General features: G+C 37.7%; 2 protein-coding genes across 5 annotated transcripts in view; one reads left to right on the forward strand and one right to left on the reverse strand.

The window, feature by feature from the left end:
• NHLRC2 (NHL repeat containing 2) overlaps positions 1-3,680 on the reverse strand; it is a 59,276-nt gene extending 55,596 nt beyond the window's left edge. For both annotated transcript variants that reach the window (XM_028121802.2, XM_028121801.2), the window contains exons 1-2: positions 3,255-3,680; positions 225-377 (exon numbers count right to left, since the gene is read on the reverse strand). In XM_028121802.2, coding sequence (XP_027977603.2) covers positions 225-377; positions 3,255-3,432 — 331 coding nt within the window. In that variant the 5' untranslated portion in view covers positions 3,433-3,680. The remainder of the gene's footprint in view (positions 1-224; positions 378-3,254) is intronic.
• Positions 3,681-3,921: 241 nt separating this feature from the next.
• On the forward strand, positions 3,922-23,788 carry DCLRE1A (DNA cross-link repair 1A). 3 transcript variants are annotated; one of them, XM_088019901.1, is made up of 10 exons: positions 3,922-3,959; positions 4,499-5,614; positions 7,597-9,291; positions 10,927-11,060; positions 12,162-12,280; positions 15,595-15,735; positions 17,247-17,392; positions 18,182-18,336; positions 22,013-22,154; positions 23,196-23,788. In XM_088019901.1, exons 2-10 carry the CDS (start codon positions 5,149-5,151, stop codon positions 23,354-23,356), a joined length of 3,159 nt encoding a protein of 1,052 aa, XP_087876027.1. In that variant the 5' UTR covers positions 3,922-3,959; positions 4,499-5,148; the 3' UTR covers positions 23,357-23,788. The 3 variants fall into 3 exon arrangements, with proteins under 3 accessions (XP_087876027.1, XP_087876029.1, XP_087876028.1); XM_088019903.1 differs by lacking the exon at positions 3,922-3,959 and adding an exon at positions 4,105-4,169; XM_088019902.1 differs by lacking the exon at positions 3,922-3,959 and having other exon boundaries at positions 4,187-5,614.
• The last annotated feature ends 1,564 nt before the right edge of the window (positions 23,789-25,352 follow it).

Consider the following 25,352-nt stretch of genomic DNA (forward strand, 5'->3'; position numbering starts at 1 on the left):
AAAAAAATATACTAAATGCTGGTTCTTTAGGAAGGCAAACCATTATCACTAAACTTAACTCTTCATGAGAAGGTACGTGGGGTCCTTAAATCATGTATTAGAAATTACTTTTAGAATCATTGAAGTCTTGCCAAATGTTCATTTTCCAATGAGCAAATGAGTCAGCTACTCCCCCAGTGCCTATGCCAGGACAGTCTGTTAGAAACCAATTAAAGGGCAGATACCTTTATCAGAGTATGTGTGTTCTAATGCATGAAGATCAGGCAATAGATGAATACAGTTTATGCAGCAGTAGGTGAAGAAATCAAGGATGACTACTTTTCCACACAGATCCTTGTAGACAGAAATAGGCTCTTCTGTGTTCAGCCATTCTAATCCTGAAATTTACACAAAATAGATTATCATGATTAAAGGAAAAGGCAGAGATAATTTATCTAAAATTTTCCATTAAAATGTAAACCATTATTTCTAAGGAAGGGATGAGGGGGTGGGGTAAGATGGGAAAGATGCTATTATGCAGCAGTATGCAAATATAGTAAGAAAAAGCTACTAAACTCTTTCAGAAATAGAATAGTCTGTGTGAAAGAAAGCAAGACCAACACATTTAGGTAAAAACAAGAGTAAATATCAAATATTAAGAGGACCTAAGTACACAATCAGGTTCAAATGAGCTTTTGAGAATGAAGCAATCTTAAGAATAGCGAGACAGGACTAAATTCAAAACGGAGCAAGGTGTGAAAATATAAACATACAAAATGCCCAAGCCAATTTCATAAGAACTAAAGTGCTCTGGATTTGAATGAGACCTTAAATACAAAATATTTTAAATGCAAAGTTAAGCAAAATACACTTATAGATTTCATGGAAGCAACATTAATATTGATGAAGAAAGTGTTCCCTTCCCTCCAAAGAAAAATGGAATCTCATTAATCTGTACTTTTATAAATCAGAATTTATAATTACTTGAGCATGACTTACAAAGCATGACTTACAATTTTAACTATGCACTATAAAGACTTTGTTAAATATTAAAAGTACAGCATCTCTACTTATCCAATTTAGAAAAACAAAGATAATGAGTTTATTGTTTATAAGTAAATGCAGCCACTAACACTATTAATTACATCTCGAAGCAGGTATTCAGAAATATTTTATAGAACCTGAAAGCCAAAGTTGGGTGGAATTAAGTGAATAACAATAGCTAATGACTAATAACAGTAACTGGAGTGACTCAATTAAAATTCTAAAAAACAAATAAATAATCTGCAAATCAAACTAGCCTTTTCGCCTTAGTTAGTCCAACCTAGTGAGGTTTTAGGGTAGAGAAAGCTCTTAATGATGCATTTTAATAAAGGGTTAATTGTATACCAGATCAAATAAACATATAAAACTTCAAACTTATGTATGTTTCATAAGTTTGATAATTTGTATGTTGTATGTTCAATAAGTTTCATCTTAATTGCAAAATATTTATGAATCAGTCTTTTAAATTTATTTTCTGTAAATAGTCAAGAGTGACTTAGATTGGAGGGTTAAGAAAGTACTATTACATGTCAGTTATTGTGCTTACCAGGCTTAATAATAAATTTTACAATAACAGTAATTACAATATAATTTAAAAAAACTGTCAACATTTATTGAGCTGTCCTATGAACTAAGAACTTTAGATATATTACCTCTAATCCACATAATTAACCTGAAAGCTAAATACTGGTTTTATTTTATGAGGGAGTAAAGTAAGGCTTGGAGAAATCAAGAAACTTGCTCAAAATGATGCAATTAACAAATGAAATAACTCAGATTTAATCCCAAATCTGTCTGAATCCATCCGTTACACCACAGTTTCCCATAAACACATCTCTTTTAAGAAATGAACAAAGCATGCTGTTTCTGAGATAAGTTATGTTTATGACTTCTTGATTATAGCTTACTGATAAAGAAACCAAGAAAACCTGTTATCTAGTATTCTGAGCTCAATAATCTGATCCCGCAGAAAATTTGACTAGGTCACATATGAAGCCTGAATATTTTGTTATTTATGAGTCACTAACGTCAAATCTCATGGTAATAAAATACACCCACTGTAAATATAAACACGACTAGAAAATAAAAACACAGGCCCAAAACGCAGCTGGTGGCCTGCTTGTTTATAACACTATACTATGTACCTACTTACAAAGTTTTTTAAAAATATACATATGTATCTAATCTCTTAAAGTTCTTTTGATGGGAGAAGCAGTCATGAACCCAATTCTTCCCTAATAACTCCACAATATTTCATATTCAGCAGAGGATTAGTAATGGAAAAAAATAAGCATTTTTGAAGGTGGGAGCAAAAGGCTTGAAAAGACACATGACTCTTGTCAAAGGCAAGGTTCTGATGTATCTCCCATGAGATACTGAACCCTGCCATATCCAACCAATTAACTATACATGTGGTTTCAGTGTCACGCCAGGAGACATGCCAACACCAACAAAACAATGCCAGTCCCAACCAAAGAAGGGAAAGTACGGTTTCATTTATCACAGCAAGATGTGCTTCCCAAATAGCCCTACTGGGAATATCTGTTCCCCGGTGTTCCAAACACTCACAGAGCTGGGATTCAAACCCTGGAGATGGGCCGTAATTGATTCAGGTTTTAAAAATTACAGATTTCAAGCCTTTGAACACCTAAGTGTGGCACAGCTAAGATACCTGCCAATCTGGGGTCTGCATAATCCGGCTCTGGCAGTTATGAGTTGTGAAGCGTTGAGGAAATTACTTAGCCTTCTTGTGCCTCAGTTTCCTCAACTATAAAACAGGTCTTTAAGCGGTCTCAACGAGTTGTAGGATTAACTAAAATAGTCCCCTGACGCGTTTACAACTGTGTGTGGCCCAGAAGGGATCGATAAATGTTAGCATTATGCGCAGTGGATGACAGTGACGATGCTGGGCAACCAGACTGAAAGGAGAGGGTGGCACGGACACTTCAATCCTTGCCAACCGGGGCCACTAAACATTCATGGAATGTCTACTTAGTTCACACTAGGCCCCCGCAGGGACGGACTCGAGATACAGAGGCGAATGTGCACGTCTCCGCGCTCCAGAAAACCACCCTTTTCCGCCGCTTGGGGACCCAGGGAAGCCGCAGAGCTGGCGAACCGCCCGGGCGCGGTCGCACAACCCCGCCTCGCCCCCCGCTTCAGGGGAGGGCGTCGTCCCCGAGGAAGGGGAGGTTCCGGGAGGGGTCCCCACCCCGAAGCCTGCCCCTCACCTTCCGGAAACTCGGGCACTGACAAGTCCTGCTCCCAGCCGTCCACCTTCTGTAGATACTGGTAGACCAGGCTGTCCTTCTCCTCCTGGGTGACGGCGTCGAGCAGGGCGTACTCCAGCGAGGTCAGCGCCGGGAGCAGGCCCGCGAGGCTGCAGCCCCGGGCTCCGGGGGCCGCCATCTTCTCTCCGGACAGTCCAGAGGCGGCCGCCGGGCCCGCGGGAGGGTCTCGAATGGGGAGAGAGGAAGCGCTTACTGTCCTTTGGTTTCAAAACGGCACATTCACCTCACTCTCCACCAGCCCCCACTCCATGTAAACGACACCTTTTTCCTTTGTAATCATGCATGCCAATGCTAAGATACAAACAGTTGAATTCCCGGGCCTGTAATTTAGCCGCCAGCCCAAACCACCCCGCCCCTTCCAGAGCGTCCCGGCACAACTGAGCCTGGACATTCACAGCGCCAGATTCAGCATGGGGAAAGTCTCCGGGTTCGCGTTCCTGAAGCTCTGAGAACCATCCCCCCCCCAACACTTCACTTCGGAAATTAGCGGGTTTTAGAACAAAAATAAGATAAAATAAAATAAATCGGTAGGACCTAAAAGGATACAAACTTTTTCAAAGTCCCGCCCATAGACCAGCGTCAGCCGATTCGACACAGCACTGGCTAGGGGAAGCTGTTCCCGCCAAGACGCCACTGGTGAAGCGGGTAGGGATATCCTCATGGGATAGGTTTTTTGTTTTTTTTTTTAAGTTGGGAGTGACTGGCAATGGCTTTGGCTTGTACACAAATACAGTATTTTGTCGCTCCGCAGTGCTGAAAGTGCGAGCGCGAACAGACTGTCAGCGGAGCAGGGGAGGGGGGAGCCGAGGGGAGCGGACGCAGCTGGAGCTACTCCGGAGGGTGTGCGGGTGGCAGGTGGGCTGCGGCGAGGATCCGGGTGGGCTGGGCCTCCGACTTCGGAAGCGGAGGGCTCTGATAGCTTTTATGGAACCGGCTGTGCTCGCAGCTCACTCTCTCCCTGCCCTGGAAGGGATAAGGCCCCACTCAGTGGCCTTGCAGCCTCCTGAGTTCAAAGAGAAGGCAGAGAAGGTGGGAGGCATCAGGCAGGTGAATCTTGGTTTTGAGGCCGGGGAGAGAGGGCTGGCCACCTCTAGGGCAGACCACTTATGCAGTCTGGAGTTAGGAGTGTGGGTGGCCTCAGTGCAGGCACAACTTCACTTGAATTTTTTTTGTCCATTGTTCAGTGTTTGTTCGTTGCTGCTGGAAGAAGATACTGGGCTGACCCAGGAAACTGAAGTGGTTGAATATCCGAGTCAAGGATAAGGGCAATTATTACTCCCCCGATTCACACACCTCTTTGATTATGGCGTGATTATGGAGGTACCAGCAAGCTGAGATAGGCATTTAATGTTTGGAAACCCTGCTAAGCCAACTGCCCAGGGACTGTGGTTTTATTTGTGAATTATTTGGACAATTGTCCAGTTGAAAGGGAACTGACAGGAGCTTTATAACAATTTTACAAAGCTCATTCTAAGATTAAGCTATTGAACCTATACTTCCTATTAGTGCTTAATTTTCCAAGTATTACTGATTCTTATTTTTATGAATCAAGTCCTTGGAAAGACCGACACACTTGAATGAAATAGTGGTCACAATGGGAAAATTCTCAGATGCTACCCCTGTGGTAGGTTCTCTTAATTTTATTGTGGTATAAATGGAATAGCAGGTGTTCTCAGGTATAAGGCTTGTAGTTTGCCAATACATTCATTACCAAAACTTTAGATTCCCATCAAGTTAGTGGGGGTTTTGTTACTTTTTTTTTCAGGAAAATATTTCCATTTGAAATTTTTGTAACAAGAAATAGATTCTCCATTTACTTAAAAATCATTTTGCCATGTTAGAAGATGCTTTTTTGGAAGAAGACATCTGGGAATACAAATCTAAAAGAAAACCAAAACCAGTACATACAAATAATTGCTCTGAGACTAGCCCAAAATCTGTTGAAAAAGCAACGGATGGAAAATACCAGTCGAAACGAAACAGAAATAAAAAAAGAACCGCAGAAGCTGAAGAGAAGACAAAGGACCCCGAAATGTGCCTTGGAGAAACAGCTAGTCAGACTTCTGTAGCTTCTAGTCAGAATTCTAGTTGCGGAGATGGTATTCCCCAGTCCCAAGACAAGGAGATGGCTTCAGGAAAGCATTGCAGGACTCGCAAAAACAAACAAGTATCTCCAAAGATACGTCCAGTTTATGATGGATACTGCCCAAACTGCCAGATGCCTTTCTCCTCATTGCTAGGTCAAACACCTCGATGGCATGTTTTTGAGTGTTTGGATTCTCCATCAGTCTCTGAAACAGGTAAGATGACAAAAAACGAAGTGGTCTTTAAATAGTCTAAAAAGCCTGCATTAGGCCAGACGAATCAGTCCGATCAGTAAAATGAAAGGGAGATGAGACACCGAAGTATAAATGTCTTACCCTAGAAGGAAACAAAGAAACCATTCTTGAGAAGGGTAAAGAGATCATAGTCAATGGTATAATTGTAAAGAATGTTGCAAACTTGAAAACAGTTGAAATGCATTTTATTATTTCATAGAAGTTCCTAAACATCGCAATGATTTTTCATAAATGTTAATTGAGCACATACTATGCTAGATACTTTCTGTTTACTTACTTGACTCTCAATGACAGCAAAAGATAAGTGGTATTGACGTTTTACAGATGAGCATTCTTAAAAGTTAAACTGCCCAATTGTTATCTTTTGCGAAACAGAAATTTAGGGAATTATGCGTATAGTTGAGTCTAATAAATGTTGGATTTATCATGCTATTGTACAGGAAGATCTGGGAAGGAGTCTTAGGTTTTTAAGATTCGAATTAAAAATGTGCCAAATGATAACTGAAGTAATATTATGCTTTATTATCTTTTAAGATATATAATGTCATGTTTAACGTGTAGGTAGTCCTACCTGGAGTATATGAAAAATGGGTTGTTATGATGATTTCTGTATTTCAAAGTTATAAATACCATATGGATTTTTAAATCTCAAAGAATTAAAATTCAGCAAAATAAAAATACTACTCAGTATGGCTTTCATGTTATGTATGATTCAGAAGACATTATTATTAACCTCTAGTTATTTTAAAGTACTGCATAAAGATGCAAAAGAACTTTAAAAAAATTTTGGGATTAGCTTTTTTTTTTATAAAGCGAAAATCTCATCAAAGGCTGCTAATTTGCTTTTAAGTGGCTTGAAAATCAGAAATGGAAGTTGGAGTCTCATGGTGAGCAGCTCAGGGTGAAATGTCTTCTGCTGAAGCCACCTCAAAGAGATTTTTCTTTTGGTTTTTCACTAAACACCTTTGAATAGAATTTCATATAGACTCCTCTTGAGTTGAATTCTGTGCCACAACAAATACTTTTATGAGGTGGTTTTAAATTACATTAAGCAACGAGGCCTTCTAATTTCTTGTAACATCTTTTTTAGGAGGGAGAGTGGGTCATTTTTTGATAAAGCTGGAAATTGGGGCACCTGGCTGGCTCAGCCGGAAGAGCATGCGACTCTTGATCTTGGGGTCATGAGTTCGAGCCCCACATTGGGCGTAGAGATTGCTTAAATAAAACTTAAAAAAAAAAAAACACCTGGAAATTAACATACAAGGGTATATGCCAAGATAGTTTACAGACTGTTTCTTAATTATAATGTATGACGGGGAATAGTTTCCAGATTATTATTAAAGCCTTATTATTAACCAGTTTATCAAATTGAATTTCAAATCTTAGAATTTAAACTATGCATGAACAGCTATAACTAATTAAGCTTGTTATTGCTCTTATTGTATACAGTGTAAATATTAAATAATGGACCCTAACTGGGTACTCTAATTGTCACAAATCCGTATTACTTAATAAGATAAAAATTGGGGTAGAACTTTGGTTCTCAGAGAGACACACTAGTCTTTTTCACTCTATTGCCAGAGCAATAGTGAACTAGTGAACACCTATAAATACCTTGTGTAAACATGAACTGTAGTTTGAAGGGACTCATTTGTGAGAGTTCCTTAGGGGGGAAAGGTTTTAGTCTTACAAAAATTTTGGAAAATAAGATTATTTGAAAAGAAATTTAAAGTTTCTTTAAATTAAATTTAAAGAAATTTGACTTAAAAATAGTAACTAGCCCATTGCAAAACCATACTGGATTATTATTATTTTATGCTGGATCTTTTGATTGTGTAAAGATAGTTATGGTCCTAAGGCCTCAAAGTAGGACTGATGACTTTCCACTTAGGTTTTAACGCTGTCTGTGCTTTGATCCTGCATTACTTTTTAAAAATTTTCAGAGTGTCCTGATGGTCTTCTGTGCACCTCAACAATTCCTTCTCACTTCAAGAGATACACTCACCTCCTGCTTGCTCAGAGCAGGGCGGGCAATAGTCCTTTCAGCAGCCCACCACGTGGGCCAGGGGATTGCTTCAGTGAGACTAATTCGGTCTTTCTCTGTGGCCTTGAGGAAAGATGGTCTCTGCATCAGAAGCCAATGGAAAACTTAATTGTTTCAACTTACCCCTCGTTTGTGACACCGTATCTAAAGAAATCTCAGTCTCCAACTGAAACCAATAAAAAGATTTCTTCTTCTTCTTCAACAAATATCCAACCGTCCCAACAAAACGTACAATTTCCAGAATGTGTTAATGATGACAAACTGGTGGGAGTCAGTTTGCCTCTTGCTGAAGAACTAGACAGCCAAAGCAACTCAGAACACATACACTCTCCATTGCCAGAAAATGACTTTAGTAGCTGTGAAATCTCTTATTCTCCACTTCAAACTGATGAGGAAACTTACAGTATGGATGAAAAGCTGGGTGATTTGCAGCAGGAGCTATTCTTTACGGAGAGCTCTAAAGATGGCAGCCTGGAAGATGACAACAGCTCCACTTTGTTTCAAAAACTCCATGGTCCGTTCCTGAAGGACCAGCAGGAGAATGGCCCCCACGTGGATGGCTTCTTAACTCAGGATAAATACCAAGAAGTATTGTATAAATACAATGCTCTCACTGGTTCATCTCAACTTTTTTTCCAAAATAAGGGTGTTACTCTGTGTGATGATCCAGCACATAGTGGTAATGATTTTGCGCTGTTTCCATCTGCATCAGCACAAGGGCTTATTTCTAGTTATCAGGCCACTAAAGCGAAACCTGGTAAGCCAGAATGTCACCCATCTCAATCAAATAAACAGAAACAGGCAATTGAAGAATCAGCTGTTTGCAATCAGATTTCTCTTCCGTCACTTACTAGTGAGATGCCAAGAGCTTTCCCAAGGCAAGGAGAAGGGGATCTTTCTTTCCGTCCAACCCAAAGTAAAATTGGAAAATCATCAAATAAGAACTTCAATGCAAAGGACAATGCTAATTCAGCATGTGTCTGCAGAAAGGCATTAGGTGGTCGACTAGACAGTAAAGCTACAGTTCCCAAAACAGAGAACTCTTCCAGTGCACTTAATGCTGCCGAGTCACTGAAAATGTCGCCATCTGGTCCCAAGTGTCCTGCAACACAGCCTTCTTCCAAAGTAATGAAGCAAATGGATATAGGTGTTTATTTTGGACTACCACCCAAAAGAAAAGAAGAGAAATTGCTAGAGGGAAGTGCGGTGGAAGGGATGAACTTAAATCCAGTTGTAAGTCCTAATGAAAAGAGGTCACGGCAGCGCAAGAGGAAAGCAGAAAAATCTTTAAGTGATTTAGAACTCGATGCCAAGAATTTAAGTGAGAGTCAGCCCTCTGTGGAACTTTCTAGTGAGAGGTCACAGCATCAAAGAAAGAGACTTAAAAAGTCAGTTTCACTACAGGAAGGAGCACATCAGAAGAGGTCACATCACCTTAACAGGACAGAATCTGGAAGAGTCAATTTAAGGAAAGACAAAGTCTTCATAAAATCACCTTGTGGCAGGCTGCAGAGAGGGAACACGAAAATCCCGGAGTCACCTCATGCAGGACAATTAAGAACAAGGACATGTCCATTCTATAAGAAAATACCTGGTAAGTTGAAAAACCAACGCTTAATATATCTACAAAGAATTGACTTTTAAAAATTTCATGTTTATTGCCCATGTTGTGTGTGTTTGTACAGAGTAATTTTTTGGTATGTATTTCCATTGTTTTTTATACTTCATTGACGTGTAACATAGATTTTTTTTTGCCTATTTAAATGTTTTTGCCCCATTCAATTCAGCAAACTTTTATTAAATATATTTTGTGTACAAGATACTATACTAGTAGGTAGATTTTACAGATTTGACCCAGATGAGTAAAGGTCAGCTTAATAGGGAAGGAAGAGAGGCTCTCTGTTAAGTAGTTATAATAAAGACTTATATACAAATTATGAAATTTAATTAAAATAAGAGTCTCTAAGCCTTTAAGAGAAATACAAAGTGCTAAATAGCTTCAAAGAAGGAAAATTAACAGATTGTATAGGTCATAATAAATGCCAAACATTTTTAACCCCATCATAACTTAGTTTCTCGGCCTTTTTTGTATTTTGTAATTTCACATGCCTTCATAGATGAGTTAGAAAAATGTGTCGTAAAATGAATTTTATTATTAAAGAAACCAATAATTCTTCTTTTGAAAAGAATATAAAATCTGCCAAAATATACCTGGTTTCAGAAAGATTGTTTAAAGTGCTTTGATAGTCGTAATCCATAATTTGCTCAAAATGATTATCATTTATGTACATCATAGCATCAGTTATATTTTTTAATACTTATGGTGGTGAATTTTCTATATTTTAAGTGAGCCTGAGACTAGTATGCCATATATGGGGATAAGCCTCAGTGAGATTGTGAAGGTGTGCTTATTGACTTGCACATCACAATTCACACACTTGGTTGTTTCTTTCATGAACACTTTTCAGAACAGCTCAGCCATTTTTTTTTTCTTTATTGCTCCTCTAGGTAGCCTTTTTTGGGCATTTATTTTCTTGTTTCCCTTCTTCCTCCCCCACCTCCCATCCCCCACAATGAAATTCAAATACTGCAGATATGCTGTCCTCTGTTATTGTACTGTGACCTGGTGGAGGGCCACAACCACTGTAATATGTATGATTATTTGGGCCTTCAATCATTTGTGCCCCCAGTATCAATTGCCACAATAGAATAAAATAAGAAAGTTAGCATTTTCCTTTTGCTGTTTTGCAGAAGTAAAGGATTTTAGGTCAGTAAAACAAAGAAATAATTGGTTTGTAGCTTAGTATTTTAATTTTTTTGGTACAGTTATTCATTAAAAAAAAAAAAAGCCAATGCGTGCCTGGGTGCTTCAGTTGGTTAAGCTTTGGACACTTGGTCTCAGCTCAGGTCTTAATCTCAGGGTCATGAGTTCAAGCCCTGAGTTGGGCTCCACGCTGGGCATGGAGCCTACTTAACAAAACAAACAAAACATTAAAAAAAAGTTTTTTTTAAAGCCAATACTGGGATGTTTAGTAGAAACTTAAGATCTTCTCTAATATGCCCTTTTGCTGAATTTATGTGGCATAAGTTTTTAAATTATGAAGCTCAGTTGGAATTGAGACGTAAAGACGTCAATAGGGGGTTTACTATTTACATTCAAATCGGACATCTTTCACTCTTTCACTCCCTTGGCTCTTGCTCAAGCAGCCGTGTGCTCTTCTCATTGCAGGGACTGGCTTTACAGTTGATGCCTTCCAGTACGGACTGGTTGAAGGGTGCACAGCCTATTTTCTCACACATTTTCATTCTGATCACTATGCTGGACTATCTAAAAACTTCACATTTCCAATTTATTGTAGTGAGGTAAGTTTTAGCCTTTTAAATTCTAAATGTATGGAATACAGTGAATTTCTAAGCAATTTGGTTAAAAAAGAATAACACTGTAAGATCTATATTCTACCAGAAAAGATATGAGAAAACAGATTCCACATTAAGAGTCTAAAATTAAATGAGTTATTGTCAATAGTTACAAAACATTTTTTTTTTAATGCTTTAGTATATGGAAACAGTAAACTACTTCACAGTGTAACTGAAACACCTAAGTTCCATTCAGTAAACATTTATGGATGCCCAAAAAGACATTCAAGGTGAAATACCTAACTTCAAGGAGCTCACAGCCTTCAGGGGACACATTCACGAATACACTGCGATGGAATTGGTATTGTGACCGAAAACTGAACAGAACACCAGCAAGTAGAAAAAGAAAGTGCTTTATTCTGGCCCAGGCCAAGGTTAGAGAAAGTCTCATGGTGGAAGAGATACCTTGAATTAATTATTAAACAGTGATTCTTCTAATGCCTACTACCAAGGGCTTCCGCTAGAATTCAGTTTAATCCTCAAGCATTCTTGAATTATTTTTATTGAAATAAAATGAATCTCTTTTTATTAATGAAGCAGCTGAGGCTGGGAGAGATTAGGTGATGTGCCCTAAGTCACGGAGCCAGTAATGGCAGAGTCAGAATCGGAACACAGGTCTGTCCGAACCAGGCGGAGGAAAGAGGAGAGGGCATCCTAGGGAGAGGGCAGAGTTTGCATACAGGTGTAGACAACAGAGAAATCTACCCATTGCAGGCTCTTCAGATAATTCCGAATGGCTAACCGTGAGATAGGGAATAACAGAAGATAAACCCGCAGAAATGAGCAGGGGCCCCATCATGAAGGGTTTTGTAGGTCATCTGGGGACGAGGGACTTTTCCCAGGTGAGGGAGATCCAGTGAACCATGTTTAAGCAGAGTTGTGACATAGTCATGGTAGAAAGTTCTTCCTGGCATTCTGGAGGGTTTCCATGAATGTAAGTAAGTGGGAGAACAGAGAGACTAAGATACTTGGTTCTAAACTAGATCTGAAGTAAAAGATTTATTTAGTGTTTTACTGTATCAGCAATAAGCACATTCTGTTTTGCAGATAACTGGCAATTTGTTGAAGAGCAAACTTCACATACAAAAACAATACATCCATCCATTGCCGATGGACACGGAATGTATAATAAATGGTGTAAAAGTTGTTTTGCTTGATGCCAATCAGTAAGTATTAAAGTTACCTTCAGACTAGCCTCGTTTTAAAAACTATTTAGAATAAAAACATATTAGTATGGCTATTTAAGAACTTTCTTGTGTTGGAATTAATATGGTTGATATTTTTAAAACTTTGAGTAAGACATGTTTCTCCTTTTGAAAAAAATAATGTACCCAATTACAGAATCAGAGATTAAATGTACTGAGAGATCCTTTAAATATTATCTAATTCATTTTTAATGCAGTTTAAATTACTATCCTTGACATATGAGACTCCATCTTATTTTTAAAAAAAAATACTTTAACATGTTGCTGCTTTTTTGAAGAGCTAACCTTTTGCCTTTTTTTTTTTTTGCCATTTCTTTAATATCGCTTATGTAAGTTAACAGCTTGCACTCCATTCAGATAGCAGAGGATTCCCCCCCCCGCTTTTAAGAAATCCTTCAGGCTTTTGATAGTAAAGACTTGGAAGATTTTTTTTTCTTCGAAGTGGCTTCCCTTTTTCCCCTCATTTTTTTCTCTGTAATGTAAAACACTGTCAGTATCCTGTTACCAAAATGCAACTGTCAACTGCACTTCTTCCTACTTTTTGTAGGATTTTAGCCATCACGGATGCTTTGAGAATTAAAATTCACACTAGGTCTCTGAAAATCCAGACCCATGCTCTGTCTTCAGGTTGCTTTTAACTTTTTGTCTGCTAACTTTGCTGCTGATTTTTTTTTCTTTTTTCCTTTTTTTTTCTAAGAGGGAGTGGGGGGCAGCGGGAGAGGGAGAGAATCCCAAGCAGACTCCCCACTGAGCACAGAGCCTGATGTAGGGCTTGACTCAGGGCTCGATCTCACTACCTGGAGATCATGACCTGAGCCTAAACCAAGAGTCAGACACTCAACTGAGTGAGCCACCCAGGCACCCCTGCTGCTGCTTTTTTTAGTCAATGCTTATAAGAGCTCAAGTTCTGATTTTTTAGTCAACTTTATTAGGTACAATTTACATAAATAAAATAGACCTATTTTAAGTGTTTGCTGAATTTTGACAAAAATACACACTCATGTAATACCCACTACAGAAAAATATAGGAAATTTTCCCCACCCCAAAAGGTTTCCTTGGGCTCCTTCCCAGTCAATCCCCAAGCCCGACTCTAGCCCAGGGGACCATTGATCTATATCCTATCACCATGCATTAGATTTGTCTTTCCTAGGGATTCAGTGAAATGAAATCCCATAGTATCTACTCTTTTGCATCCAGCTTCTGTCACTCATCGTGTTTTTGAGATTCATCCATGCTGATGTGTATATCAATAGTTTGTGTCTTTATTGCTGAGTAGTATCTAGTGTATGGGCACACCATGATGTCCTCATCTATTCACCTCCTGATGGACAACTGATTTTTGTTTATTGACCTTGTATCCTGAGACCTTGCTAAACTTGCACATTAGTTGGAGTAGGTTTTTTATAGATTTCTGAAAATTTTCCACATGTACTGTCATGTCATCTGCAAATATAGACAATTTTGTTTTACTTCTTACTTTCCATTCAGAGTGCTTTTTTCCCCTCTTGTTTATGGTCCTCGCTCAGACCTCCAGTACAGTGTTGAATGGGAGTGGTGAGAGCAGATACTGCCTTGTTCCTGACCCTAAGAGGAAGGCTTTCAGTCTTGCTCCCTTTAGCTTGATGTTAGCAATAGGTTTTTCATAGATGCCTTTTATCAGGTTGAGGAAAATCCCTCCATTCCTAGTCTGCTGAGAGTTTGTAATCATGAATGGGTGATGACTTTTGTCAAATGCTTCTTCAGCATCTACTGAGGGATCATATGATTTTTCTCCTCTATAATGTTAACAGGGTAAATGATAATGATGGACATTTTGAATGTTAAACCAACCTTGCTTCACTGGGATAAACTCCATTTAGCCTTCGTGGATTATCCTTTAAAAAAAAAATATATATATATATATCTATATATATATTGCTGGATTTGATATGCTAAATATTTTGTTAAGGACTTCTTTGTTTTCATAATGGATATTGGTCAGTAGTTTTTTTTTTTTAGATTTTGTTTATTTATTTGAGAGAGAGAGAATGAGAGATAGAGAGCACGAGAGGGGGGAGGGTCAGAGGGAGAAGCAGACTCCCTGCTGAGCAGGGAGCCCGATGCGGGACTCGATCCCGGGACTCCAGGATCATGACCTGAGCCGAAGGCAGTTGCTTAACCAACTGAGCCACCCAGGTGCCCAGTCAGTAGTTTTTTTTTTTATAATGCTTTTGTCTGGTTTCGACATTAGGGTAATACTGGCCTCACGAACTATTCCCTCCTACTCCATTCTGAAGGATGTTCTATAGTACTGGGGCTATTTCTTCCTTAGGTGTTTGATAGAATTCCCCAGTAAAGTCATTGCAGTCTGAAGTTTTGGGGTGGGGCGGTAAGGGTAAGTTTTTAATTAAAAAGTAATTATTTCCGATGTTTTCCCAGAATTCAAAATGAAAGCTCCATGTGTTTTGGCAGTAATTTCCAAGCTCCAGTGTGTCAGGCATCCCCAACACCACCCTGAGGCTCAGTGGTTCACTTGAAGGACCCACGGGACTCAGAAGGGCTATTGTACTCATGGTTACAGTGACAGGATGCAAATTAAAATCAGCAAAGGGAAAAGTCAAATGGGGGCACAGTGCAGAAGAAAGCAGGCACAAATTCTGAGGGATGCTCTTCTCCTGAATAGCACAGAAGCACTGGTTCTCCCAGCAGCGGTGTTCACCACACATGCCAAGAATGGCCAGGCAGGGAAGCTCATTGGAGCCTTGAGTCCAGTCGGGCTTTTACTGAGGGTCAGGCATGCACACATGCAACTCCCATGTGACTTGCCTCAGCTCCTCAGACTCCAGTCCCCTAGAGCAAAACAGATAGTTGATGCTAACGATGTTATCTATGGTGACTATCTGGTCAACCTAGTAACACACAGACCCACGCGTCAGGCATACAAAGCACTCTTATTGGGCAGAATATTCTAAGAGTTCAACTCCTCTCTCGAGGACCAGCCAAGGACTAGTCCTAAAGACAGGCCTTAGGTGGGGAAGTGTGGAGTTCGAACAAACCTGGCCTGGTGAATTAATCTTTCCTGCACGCCACTTTTTTTTTTTTGTTACGATGTAAACTTCCTACAATGCTACATTTCCTCTGTAGTGCAGTGCTACGTCATGTGGTTGTAGTGAGTGTATTACCTTGCTGACAGCAAAGAAGTCCTCTTCCTTCAGCTGCCTCACATGTGTTAAAACTATTCCTTAGAAAAAAAAGTAAAAAAAAAAGACTATTCCTTAGAAATGTTTGTGTTCAGCTGTCCAGGTGCTGTCATGATCCTGTTTTATCTTCCTAACGGTAACGTCCTATTACACACCGGCGACTTCCGAGCAGATCCCACCATGGAACGTTCTCGTCTTGCAGGCCAGAAAGTCCACACGCTTTACTTAGATACAACGTAAGAGAGGCTTTGTTTGTATGCTTCCTTTTCCCACTGACAATATTTGCCCTGCTTATTATGAACAATTTGCACAGTTGCTTAGGTAAATCGAAATGATGGCTTATTGTCAATTACCATTTTAAGATCATTCATCAGAGAACTGCTGTTTGGAAAAACACATACTTGCTTAAGAACAAATTTGGGATGACGTGTCTTAACTACAACTAAATTTTTTCTTTTCTGTGATTCCCTTTGGTTTATGTGAGAATCCTGTTACTGAAACAAGGAAGAAAAACTGGGGAGCAAACTTTGGGAAAACACCCCTTTAGGTTACCTTTTCAAAGTACCTTTGTAACTCTTAAGTATAATTGTGAAGAAGAAACAGAGGCCAAAATGTGATTCTGTTTCTAAATATTTAAAATTACTTTGTTCCTTTCTTCAAAAGGTAATTCCTAAGTGACAACTTTGAATTTCTAAATGTTATAAACACAATGGTACCAGCCATTTTTTATTATATATTAAAATACTTCATCAATTTGTTAGAAATGAATTATGTCAACTATTTCAACCTGTTTTAAGAAGTGAATTTGGATGGCATATTTTAGTAAAAGATGGGCTTTCCACATTCAGTTTTCTAACACTATAGCTAATTTTTCCATTCTTTTATATGTACTTTAAATACTAAATAAATAAAGAAAATAACAAGTAAGCCCCCCCGTCCCTTTTTTTGCCTCGTTTTCTCTACATAGAATTCTGAATTTCTTTGTGGGTTTTTCATCAGAGAAAAGACACGTGTTTTCTCTATTCTTATGGCTGACCAGCAAAAACAATCTTAAAAATGGGGAAAAATATGTTTCTTTGATGTTTGTACTTTATGACTTCTTTTTTAGTGAAAAAATGCTTAATTTTCATCCCAGATAGAGCTAGGTAGCTAGTAGTCTTAGGGTTAATTTTTCACTGGGTGTTACTGTATTGAGATGGACCCAACTGGGGATCTGTTGTATCATTGTAATACTGCATATATTTCTGTATCTCCTCAGAAGAGCAGATAACCATGTGACTATTAACTGTTTGATTTCAAACTGCTTCATTAAATTCGTGTTTGTTTTCATTATTTTAAGAATTTTTTAAACTAAATCAGAATTCTTTAGTTCAAAGATCATCCCTGTCACTAGTATTTTCTTTGATGGTGTTAAAGTTAAAACGAAAAGATGCCGAGGTATACAATTCACAGCTAAAATAGCTAGCTAGAACTGTTCTTGAAGAAAAAGAGGCAATTTCTTTATATGAGGGCAATAAAGGAAATACACTGTAAAAAACATATTGGAAATGTAGAATTCCATCATAAATTATCCATAGCTTGTAACAAATATTTTAACCATAGGCAGTGGAATAACCGCAGTGGGGTTAATATATCACACTACCACTGTATGTAAGTTTGCTAAAGCTTGGCTTCTAAAATAGCATCTACCTTCATGCTATGGCTTTCTTGTTGCTCATTTAATAAGTACCATATTACCGTATTACAGATATTGCAGCCCAGAATACTCCTTTCCGTCTCAGCAAGAGGTTATCCAGTTTGCCATCAACATTGCCTTTGAGGCAGTAACTCTAAACCCACGTGTTCTCGTTGTCTGTGGCACTTATTCTATTGGAAAAGAGAAAGTCTTCCTAGGTGGGTGGTAGCTGTATCTAATTTACATTAATATATTATAAAGATCAGATTCTCTTTTGCATAAAGCCCTTTCAGTCTGGATGCTTGCACTTGATACTTATTTCCTGAAATGGTGCAGTATTACCTTTGAAGAAAAATTTGATAGAGTTGGATTCATTTAAACTTGGAAAGGCCTAACTTAATGGAAACACTTGATAAGTGTGTTTATGGTAGCCTTTACACCTGCAGAATGTTTACAGAGCAAATGTCTGCGCTACACTAGTATTTCAGTGAACTTTGAAAAATGACGAATGCATAGTCGTATTGCTGTCTTCTTTGAGGATAACCATCAATTAATTATTTTAGAGAACAGTTTTGGTTTTTGTACATAAATGATTTTGGATATGTAATTGTAGTTTGTCTAGATGGCATTATACTGTTTCACAAAATACTTTCCATTTCTTCCTAATTGTGGTCACATCATGTCAAACATTAAGATATGAAGTGACAAAGCCAGGGTTTTAACTTCTTCAAATTTGGTTGCTGCTTTTCTTCTACCCCTTTCTATATATCTTTTGCAGTTTTTAAACACTAGGTCTTTAAAAAGAAATTCTTTGAATTTCTCATTATTTCCTTCATACAGTTAACCAACAAAAGTTATTTAGCCTTTTTGAAATATAGCAGAAGTGTGAATGTTTTGAATTTCTTTGTTGTTGTTGGTACATTCTTAAGTTTTGATTTAGTTGTAACTTTATTATTTTTTTCATAAGCTGCAGCTTTACTATTTTTAAACTTCTCCTTGGCCTGTAGCCATTGCTGATGTTTTAGGTTCAAAAGTGGGCATGTCCCAAGAAAAATATAAAACCTTACAGTGCCTCAACATACCAGAACTTAATTCCTTCATCACCACGGACATGTGCAGTTCACTGGTTCACCTTCTCCCAATGATGCAAATTAACTTTAAGGTAAGCGTTCATGAGATACGTATTTTTAGGATGGACTAGAAAAGGTAATACAACGATTATAAACTGGAATCCTATCTTACCTGCATTTAACACCGAGGAATTCAGTTATAGTGGGGTCATAGTAAACCTTGCCCTAGAAGATCTTTTAAGTGGAATTTAAAATATATTTTTATTTGTTGTGTGTGTGCAGCTGTATAGAGGAATTCATAGGCCCATCGGAACTAGAGAATTGTCATAAAAGAAACAAAAATAGAAAGGTGTGCAACTATCTGGTCATTCAAATCTTCTGTATTTAAGATTGTCTTCCATTTCTTTCTATTGAGCGGGGAAATGAGCAGAGAACTCAAGGAGTTCTTAGTTTTCTTCAGCTCTTTTCTGTATTAATATTAATCCCCAATAACATTGATGTATGTTGGAAATTTACTTGTTGTGAGGATTAAGTGAAATAGTGGAAGTGTATCCTAAGAGCAAGTTCTCATATCAGTTCTGAGGTATAGATTAAGATACAGAGAGGTTGGGGCACTCGGCTGGCTCAGTCGGTAGAGAATGAGACTCTTGATCTCAGGGTCGTGAGTTCAAGCCCCACGTTGGGCATGGAGCCTACTTAAAAACAAATAAGAAAAAGATATATGTTAGGACCTCACTGTGATTTGGGGGACTTCTCTGTCAGATTTATTCATATACTAACTAAGATTCATTCCATTTACTAAATTTGGATACCTAGCAATAGAATACATCAGACCTGTGTATTAAAAACAAATCAGAACATAATGCACACCAAAGAATGTATTTTCACTTTTGCTATAATCATGAACTAACTTTTATGGAACTTTTTGAAATAGCATAGGATGTCGATTACTGTGTGTGTCTTATAAATAATAATACTCTGTATTAATAAAATGAGTATTTTAGCTCTCTCCCTGGAGTTATAAGGAAATTGTAACTGGTAGAACTCCTTTCTTCATGAGATTAAGGCGAAGTTTTTATGGCCTAGTTTCCTGAGTATACACTTCATAAAAATTTCAGGGATAATCAAGGCAGAATTTTGTCCTTTTAAAGCCATCTTTGGAAACATATTTTAAATTTGGGAGGTATCTAATTTGTGTGGAGGCTAATGAGGTGTTAATTATAAAATGAACATTGATATCTTGAGGGTATAGCATATTTTTAATGAGTTTTATCTTACAGTTTTATTTCCTACTAACTTAGTTTGTTCCATTTGAACAAATGATGTATTTAGGAGGATAATGGGGATGGAAGAGTCAGAGTTTTATAGAAATGAAGGACTAGAACTTTTCATGAAAGAGTTTTTAAAGGTGCCCAATGCTGCAGAGAGGTCATATAAGGAAATAATGGCAATTTGGCAATCAGAATATCTTTGTTGACCTGTGCAAGAAATGTTTCAGTGAAGTGATATTGGAAGGAGCCAGATGGCAGAAGGCTAAGGAGTGAATGAGAAGGTCTAAATGGCCTAAAAACATGAAAAAGGAGAATCAACATCGTTGGAGCACCTGGGTGGCTCAGTCGGTTAAGCATCTGCCTTCGGCTCAGGTCACGATCCCAGGGTCCTGGAATTGAGTCCTGCCCGCATCGGGCTCCCTGCTCAGCAGGGAGTCTGCTTCTCCCTCTCCCTCTGCCCTTCCTCCCCTCTCGTGCACTTTCTCAAATAAACAAATAAAATCTTAAAAAAAAAAAAAATAGAAAGAGGGACCCCTGGGTGGCTCATTCAGTTAAGTGGCTGCCTTTGGCTCAGGTCTTGATCCTGGGGTCCTGGGATCAAGCCCCACATCGGTCTCCCTGCTCAGTGGGGAGCCTGCTTCTCCCTCTTCCTCTGCCTGTTGCTCCCCCTGCTTGTGCTCTCTCTCTCTCTCTCTCTGTCAGGTAAATAAATAAAATCTTTAAAAATAAATAAATGGTAGGTATTTAAATTAATAAGAGATCATTGACACAAAGGAGAAATCAGAAGATTGTTATTAATTCACCAGTGAAATACAAATATCTGATAAACACAAACGTTTAGCCTCTAGTAATCAAACATAAAACTAACAAGAATATGTTTGTCTCCTACCGAACTGGCATACTTTTTTAAAAGGTAATATTTCTGTGCTGTGATTTAGAGAAATTAGCTCTCTCATCCACTTGGACAGAAGTAGAAGTTAGGGGTAAATCCTTTAACTCAACAATCCCATTTCTAGAAATTTCTACTGAAAATGAGTCCTTTGTGAAAAGGTCAATCTGCAAGGCTTCTAGTTGCTGATGGTATAATAGATGAGAATTAGAAAAAGTTAAGAAAGGGCATATGGTTTCCATTAAAAAAAAAAAAAAGAAGAACTAGAAGAAAGTGGGTTTTATTGACCATCTCCCTGCTAGGCTCTAAGCTTCCAGAAGGTTGAAGGGCTGTGTCTCATATCCACTACTCTGACACCACCAACATGGCCTAATCCTGGAACAGACATGTATTAGATGAGGACTGAGTAGTCAGATGCATGGATTTGTCTTTGGTTTCTTCAGAACTTTGTACCAGCATCTTCTACAACACTTTAATAGTTCAGAGTATGGATGATGAAGGAAGAGAAAGAGACCTTTGGAAATCTAAGATGATACCATGTGCAGTTTAGATTTTTTTTTATTATTTTAAATAAAACTAGAACTTTATTATAAATTTACACTAAGCCCTTGACACTGTGGCTTTTGCCTGAAGACCAAAAAAAGTATTAGACTTTTGGTATCTCTTGTGCCATTACTGTCTTTATTTGGACTTTTCTTATCTTTCAAAGTTTGAACTTTGGTCGTTGATTTTCGGATTTCGTCAAATGTTATCACTTTTGATGACTTTAGTTTGGGAAGTTCTACTCAAGATTTATTACGGAAGCATAGTACTCCCAATTGTAGCAGCATGAAAAGTTTTGCAAGTATTCTAGTTCATGTTTAAAGAGTGAAAAGGAGTAAGACCCTGAGAAGAGTGCTAGTGTGAATCTTTGAAATGTACGTGCATGTTGAGTGTAATGCCGTTCATAGAATTATTGACATCTTTCTATCCACCTGTCAGTCCTCTGTTGTACATATACATGTGGATACGTTTGGGCTGCTGTTCACCAGTGTTAATATTGGTATCGTTAACATCCTAACAGTATATTCAATATCCTAATAGTAGTAGGATTTGGAGAGTTTTCTTTTCTTTTCTTTTCTTTTCTTTTCTTTTCTTTTCTTTTCTTTTCTTTTCTTTTCTTTCTTTCTTTCTTTTCTTTCTTTCTTTCCTTTCTTTCTTTCTTTCTTTTTCTTTTTTTTTCTTTCTTTCTTTTCTTTCTTTCTTTCTTTTCCTTCCTTCCTTCCTTCCTCCTGCCCTTCCTTCTTTCTTATTTTTCCTTTTCCTTTTCCTTTTTCCTTTTCCGATAGCTATCTGAATTGTAATCTTTCAATTCATAATTTTTATGTTTAAAGTTGCCTCACCTTGCTTTTTTTCAAACTGGAGTTAAGCTTGTTTCACTTTAGATAAGAGGAAAAATTGTTTTTTTCTGTGATTTTATTTTTTCTGGAAGTACGACTCTAGGTTATTGCAAATTAATGTTTACCAACTGCATATTCCCTGAGACTATACCAGTGTGATCATTCTGTTTTATTCCACATAACACACCTTCACTGACTGCTAAATAAATATCCTATTTTTACTGAACAGGCTTTACAGAATCATTTGAAGAAATGTGGTGGAAAATATGATCAGATTTTGGCTTTTCGACCTACAGGATGGACGCATTCTAGCAAGTTAATGACTATAGCAGACATTATTCCCCAGACCAAAGGAAACATTTCAATATATGGTATAATTATGAAATTTTTTCACTTTTAATGTTTGTTATGACATTTTTTAAAAAGAGCTTTTGTAAAAATAAGATCCAAGAAAAACAGGCACCAAAGAATCTTTAAAAATCGAGTTTCAGATTGCTCTACATACTCTAAAGCTGTATCTTTAGTACATCATAAACTGATAGAGAGGAGCGTGACAGGAGGAAAAAGACATTGGCTAATACGATGGTTTCGTTTACATGTTTGGTGCTATGTGAAGGAACCCACAGAGGAGGGGCGGGCAGTGCAGTTGGGTCTGGAAGCTCAAGTGCCACGGTCAGACTGCCAGTGGGAAGGAAGACGGGATTAAATGCCATGACAGCAAGAGGTACAGCCTTGACTCCTTTTTCTCGTTTCTCGGAGGAGGTTTACCTTTGTCCTCAGAAATTGCTTACTGTAATCATGGCTGATGGAAACGTTTTTTCTATGTCCCTAGACTAGTGACTTAATTTCAGCCCCTAAAGATCCCAGTTAAAACAGGACCCCTTCTCCCTTTCTCTGTGGCACTTGATCTTTAGGGAAGATAAAGGGATTTTTAAGATTTTATTTTTTTAATTTTTGGTCCTATTTTTTTATGTGTGCAAAGCTCAGGGACTGGACTCTGCTTACTTGCTCTGGAAACCAAGAGTCTCTTGCTAGTCACTCTTCACATTTTACTCATATTTTTTCCAGGATATTCCTGAAATCCATAGCTGAGTGAAGTGCCTAAAGAGAAAAGCCTAATTTAAAAAGAAAGCCTAATTAAAAATAAGAATCTGTAGAAATACATATGAAGTGTCTACATAGAAAAGCAGTAGAATTATTTAATGTTCAAAGTTTCAGTATGGTTTTAATGTTTTAATCTTTATTCTCCATAAAAATTATTAACATTTTTTTTATCAGAAATAAAATACTGAGGAGTTTTTGACAGCGGTACTCTGGATTGCTTTCCTTTCTTATTTTATTTTGGGCTTGTGTATTTTTTTAAAAATAATTTGATCTTTTTTGTCTGCAGTATCTTCTCTTTTGTGTTGCAGGAATCCCTTATAGTGAACACAGCAGCTACCTAGAAATGAAGCGGTTTGTTCAGTGGCTGAAGCCCCAGAAAATCATACCTACCGTGAATGTTGGCACCTTGAAATCTAGGAGGACAATGGAGAAATATTTTAAAGAGTGGAAATTGGAAGCTGGATATTGATGTTACCTGAAAGGACTCAGAACTAGTTAAGTAACTTAGGTATAGCTCATTACTAGTTAAATCTTTAGTGATATGAAATGTGCTGTATGGGGAAAGCCTCGTGAAGGCTGCTCGGATAGCTTGTTTTCTCATTTATGTTTGAATAGCATGTTCATGGTGCCAGGCATCTCTCAGCATCATCAGTAATGATGGAGACTGGTCCCCCAAGCGCCCTTGATTCTTGCTCTTCCCTCGGGAGCAGGTATACTCTGCATCTGGCCACGGGAGAGGCAGAAAAGGCAGCCTTAGGGACCAAAGGATTCATGATAATAGATAAATGACATTGAAAGCATTATATTATAAGTAATTATGTATCTTTAAAATTATTTAATATGGAGCATATTTTTATGAAATAACTTTTATATAATACTTAAATAAAAAATTAATCTTAAATTCGCCATAGTGTCTTTTGGTTTTTAGGATTTATAACTGTGCTGTTCATGCAGTTTTAAAAAATTTCAATGAAAATAATTCAACACTTGACACTAAGGAAGAGGATTCAAAGAGCCTAGGTAATCACCCAATAAAGGATGGTGAAAAGTTTGCCTGAACTGATGTTTATCTGAACTGTTTACTCAAGACATCAGATAAGTAGAACTTCAGATTGCAACATTGTTTTTTTTAAGTGAGATTATATAATTTATTTATGTATCTTGATGTCTCCAACACAAAGTAGCTGATCCAAAATGAAAATTTGGGGAGGCCAATGCATATTAAAATGTTTTTATGGGATTTAAATAAGAAAACAAGTATAATGCATGTATGCATGTGTGCGTATGTATATTCTTGCATTACCTCTAGCAATGAAATTATGTGGGGAGTTTCTTAATAAATGTTTTCATGGAAAATTATTTCCAGTAATGATTTCAGTAAGGATAGTATTCTCCATGAATATTTTCACAAGATTGAATTTTACATTGCTGTGGAGGTAGGAGTTATAGGGATCACATTTAAGGGAGGAAAAGCTTTTAGGGGCACAGTGGTAGTAAATCCAGTTTAACTGTACTCTCAGTTGACTTCAATTACACACTTAAAATATTTTAACTTGTTTGGGTTTTTGATGTTTTGAACTTTTCGTAACTTGTAAGTTGTTACACGTTACAATTAGAAAAAGTCTGTGTAGTCCACAAAAACAGGCATTTTGGGGAGATGGTCAAGTCATTTATGGTCATTTTAGTTTATTATTTGAGTAATGGTCTTTTCTTAGAGTTGTCCTTTTTCATTGGTAAAAAGATTTTTCATGATTTTGGAGGTTTGACTTTGAAAATCCAAGCATCTTATTTAAAGGCAACCTCAGCCTTTGTATTATCCAATGCAGAAAACCTCTTTCTACACAAACAGCACTATTTACAGCAGCTCGGAATGGTGTCGTTTGCTGCCATTGCCGCAGAATACGCAGAACCTCATTTAGGGACCACCCCAAAGAGTTTTAAATATAAGTCACAATCACAGCCAAACTTTCCGAGGCTCAGGCGAGAGCTATATATGAAATTCTTAGTTCCAATACTTCACGCGTCGGTAGATAAAAAATTTCAATTTTAAAGTGAAATGAAAGAAGAAGAAATCTACCATCAACCCAAAATAAATGGATGACAGCTCTTGAACATCTTAAACACTTGTAGGGAAGAAATAGAATTAAGCCAGACCAGAGAAAAATGTTTTACTCTATCTGTATTTGGAACTTTTCAGAAAGCTGCTTCACCTTACCTGACACTGTACATTGAATTCCCAGAGGCAGTGACACTTGACGGGCTGGTTCTAAGTTGTCATGACTTCAGTGTCATGGGAAAATCTTTTCTACTTGATGTCAATGCCCTTTTAAATCTAAATCACTTATCCCTGATTCTGTATTAATTAATGTACCTAAATATGAAACGGGTTTTCAGAACAACAAATTTAAGTTCACAGTGTGTTCAGTTACTGAGTTATAGTCCTGTAAACCAAATGAATTCAGAAT

Source organism: Eumetopias jubatus, unplaced genomic scaffold, assembly GCF_037043125.1.
Source record: "Eumetopias jubatus isolate StellerSeaLion01/CBP00866 unplaced genomic scaffold, mEumJub1_p1.0 scaffold_17, whole genome shotgun sequence".
Classification (NCBI taxonomy): Eukaryota; Metazoa; Chordata; class Mammalia; order Carnivora; family Otariidae; genus Eumetopias; species Eumetopias jubatus.

What these genes read in the sequence shown, in the direction of transcription:
- DCLRE1A (XM_088019901.1), top strand. Translation starts at nt 5,149, where the DNA reads ATGTTAGAAGATGCTTTTTTGGAAGAAGACATCTGGGAATACAAATCT. An exon ending in ATTCTATAAGAAAATACCTG is followed by an intron (nt 9,292 to 10,926) that starts GTAAGTTGAAAA and finishes TTCTCATTGCAG; the next exon opens with GGACTGGCTTTACAGTTGAT. An exon ending in TTCCAATTTATTGTAGTGAG is followed by an intron (nt 11,061 to 12,161) that starts GTAAGTTTTAGC and finishes TCTGTTTTGCAG; the next exon opens with ATAACTGGCAATTTGTTGAA.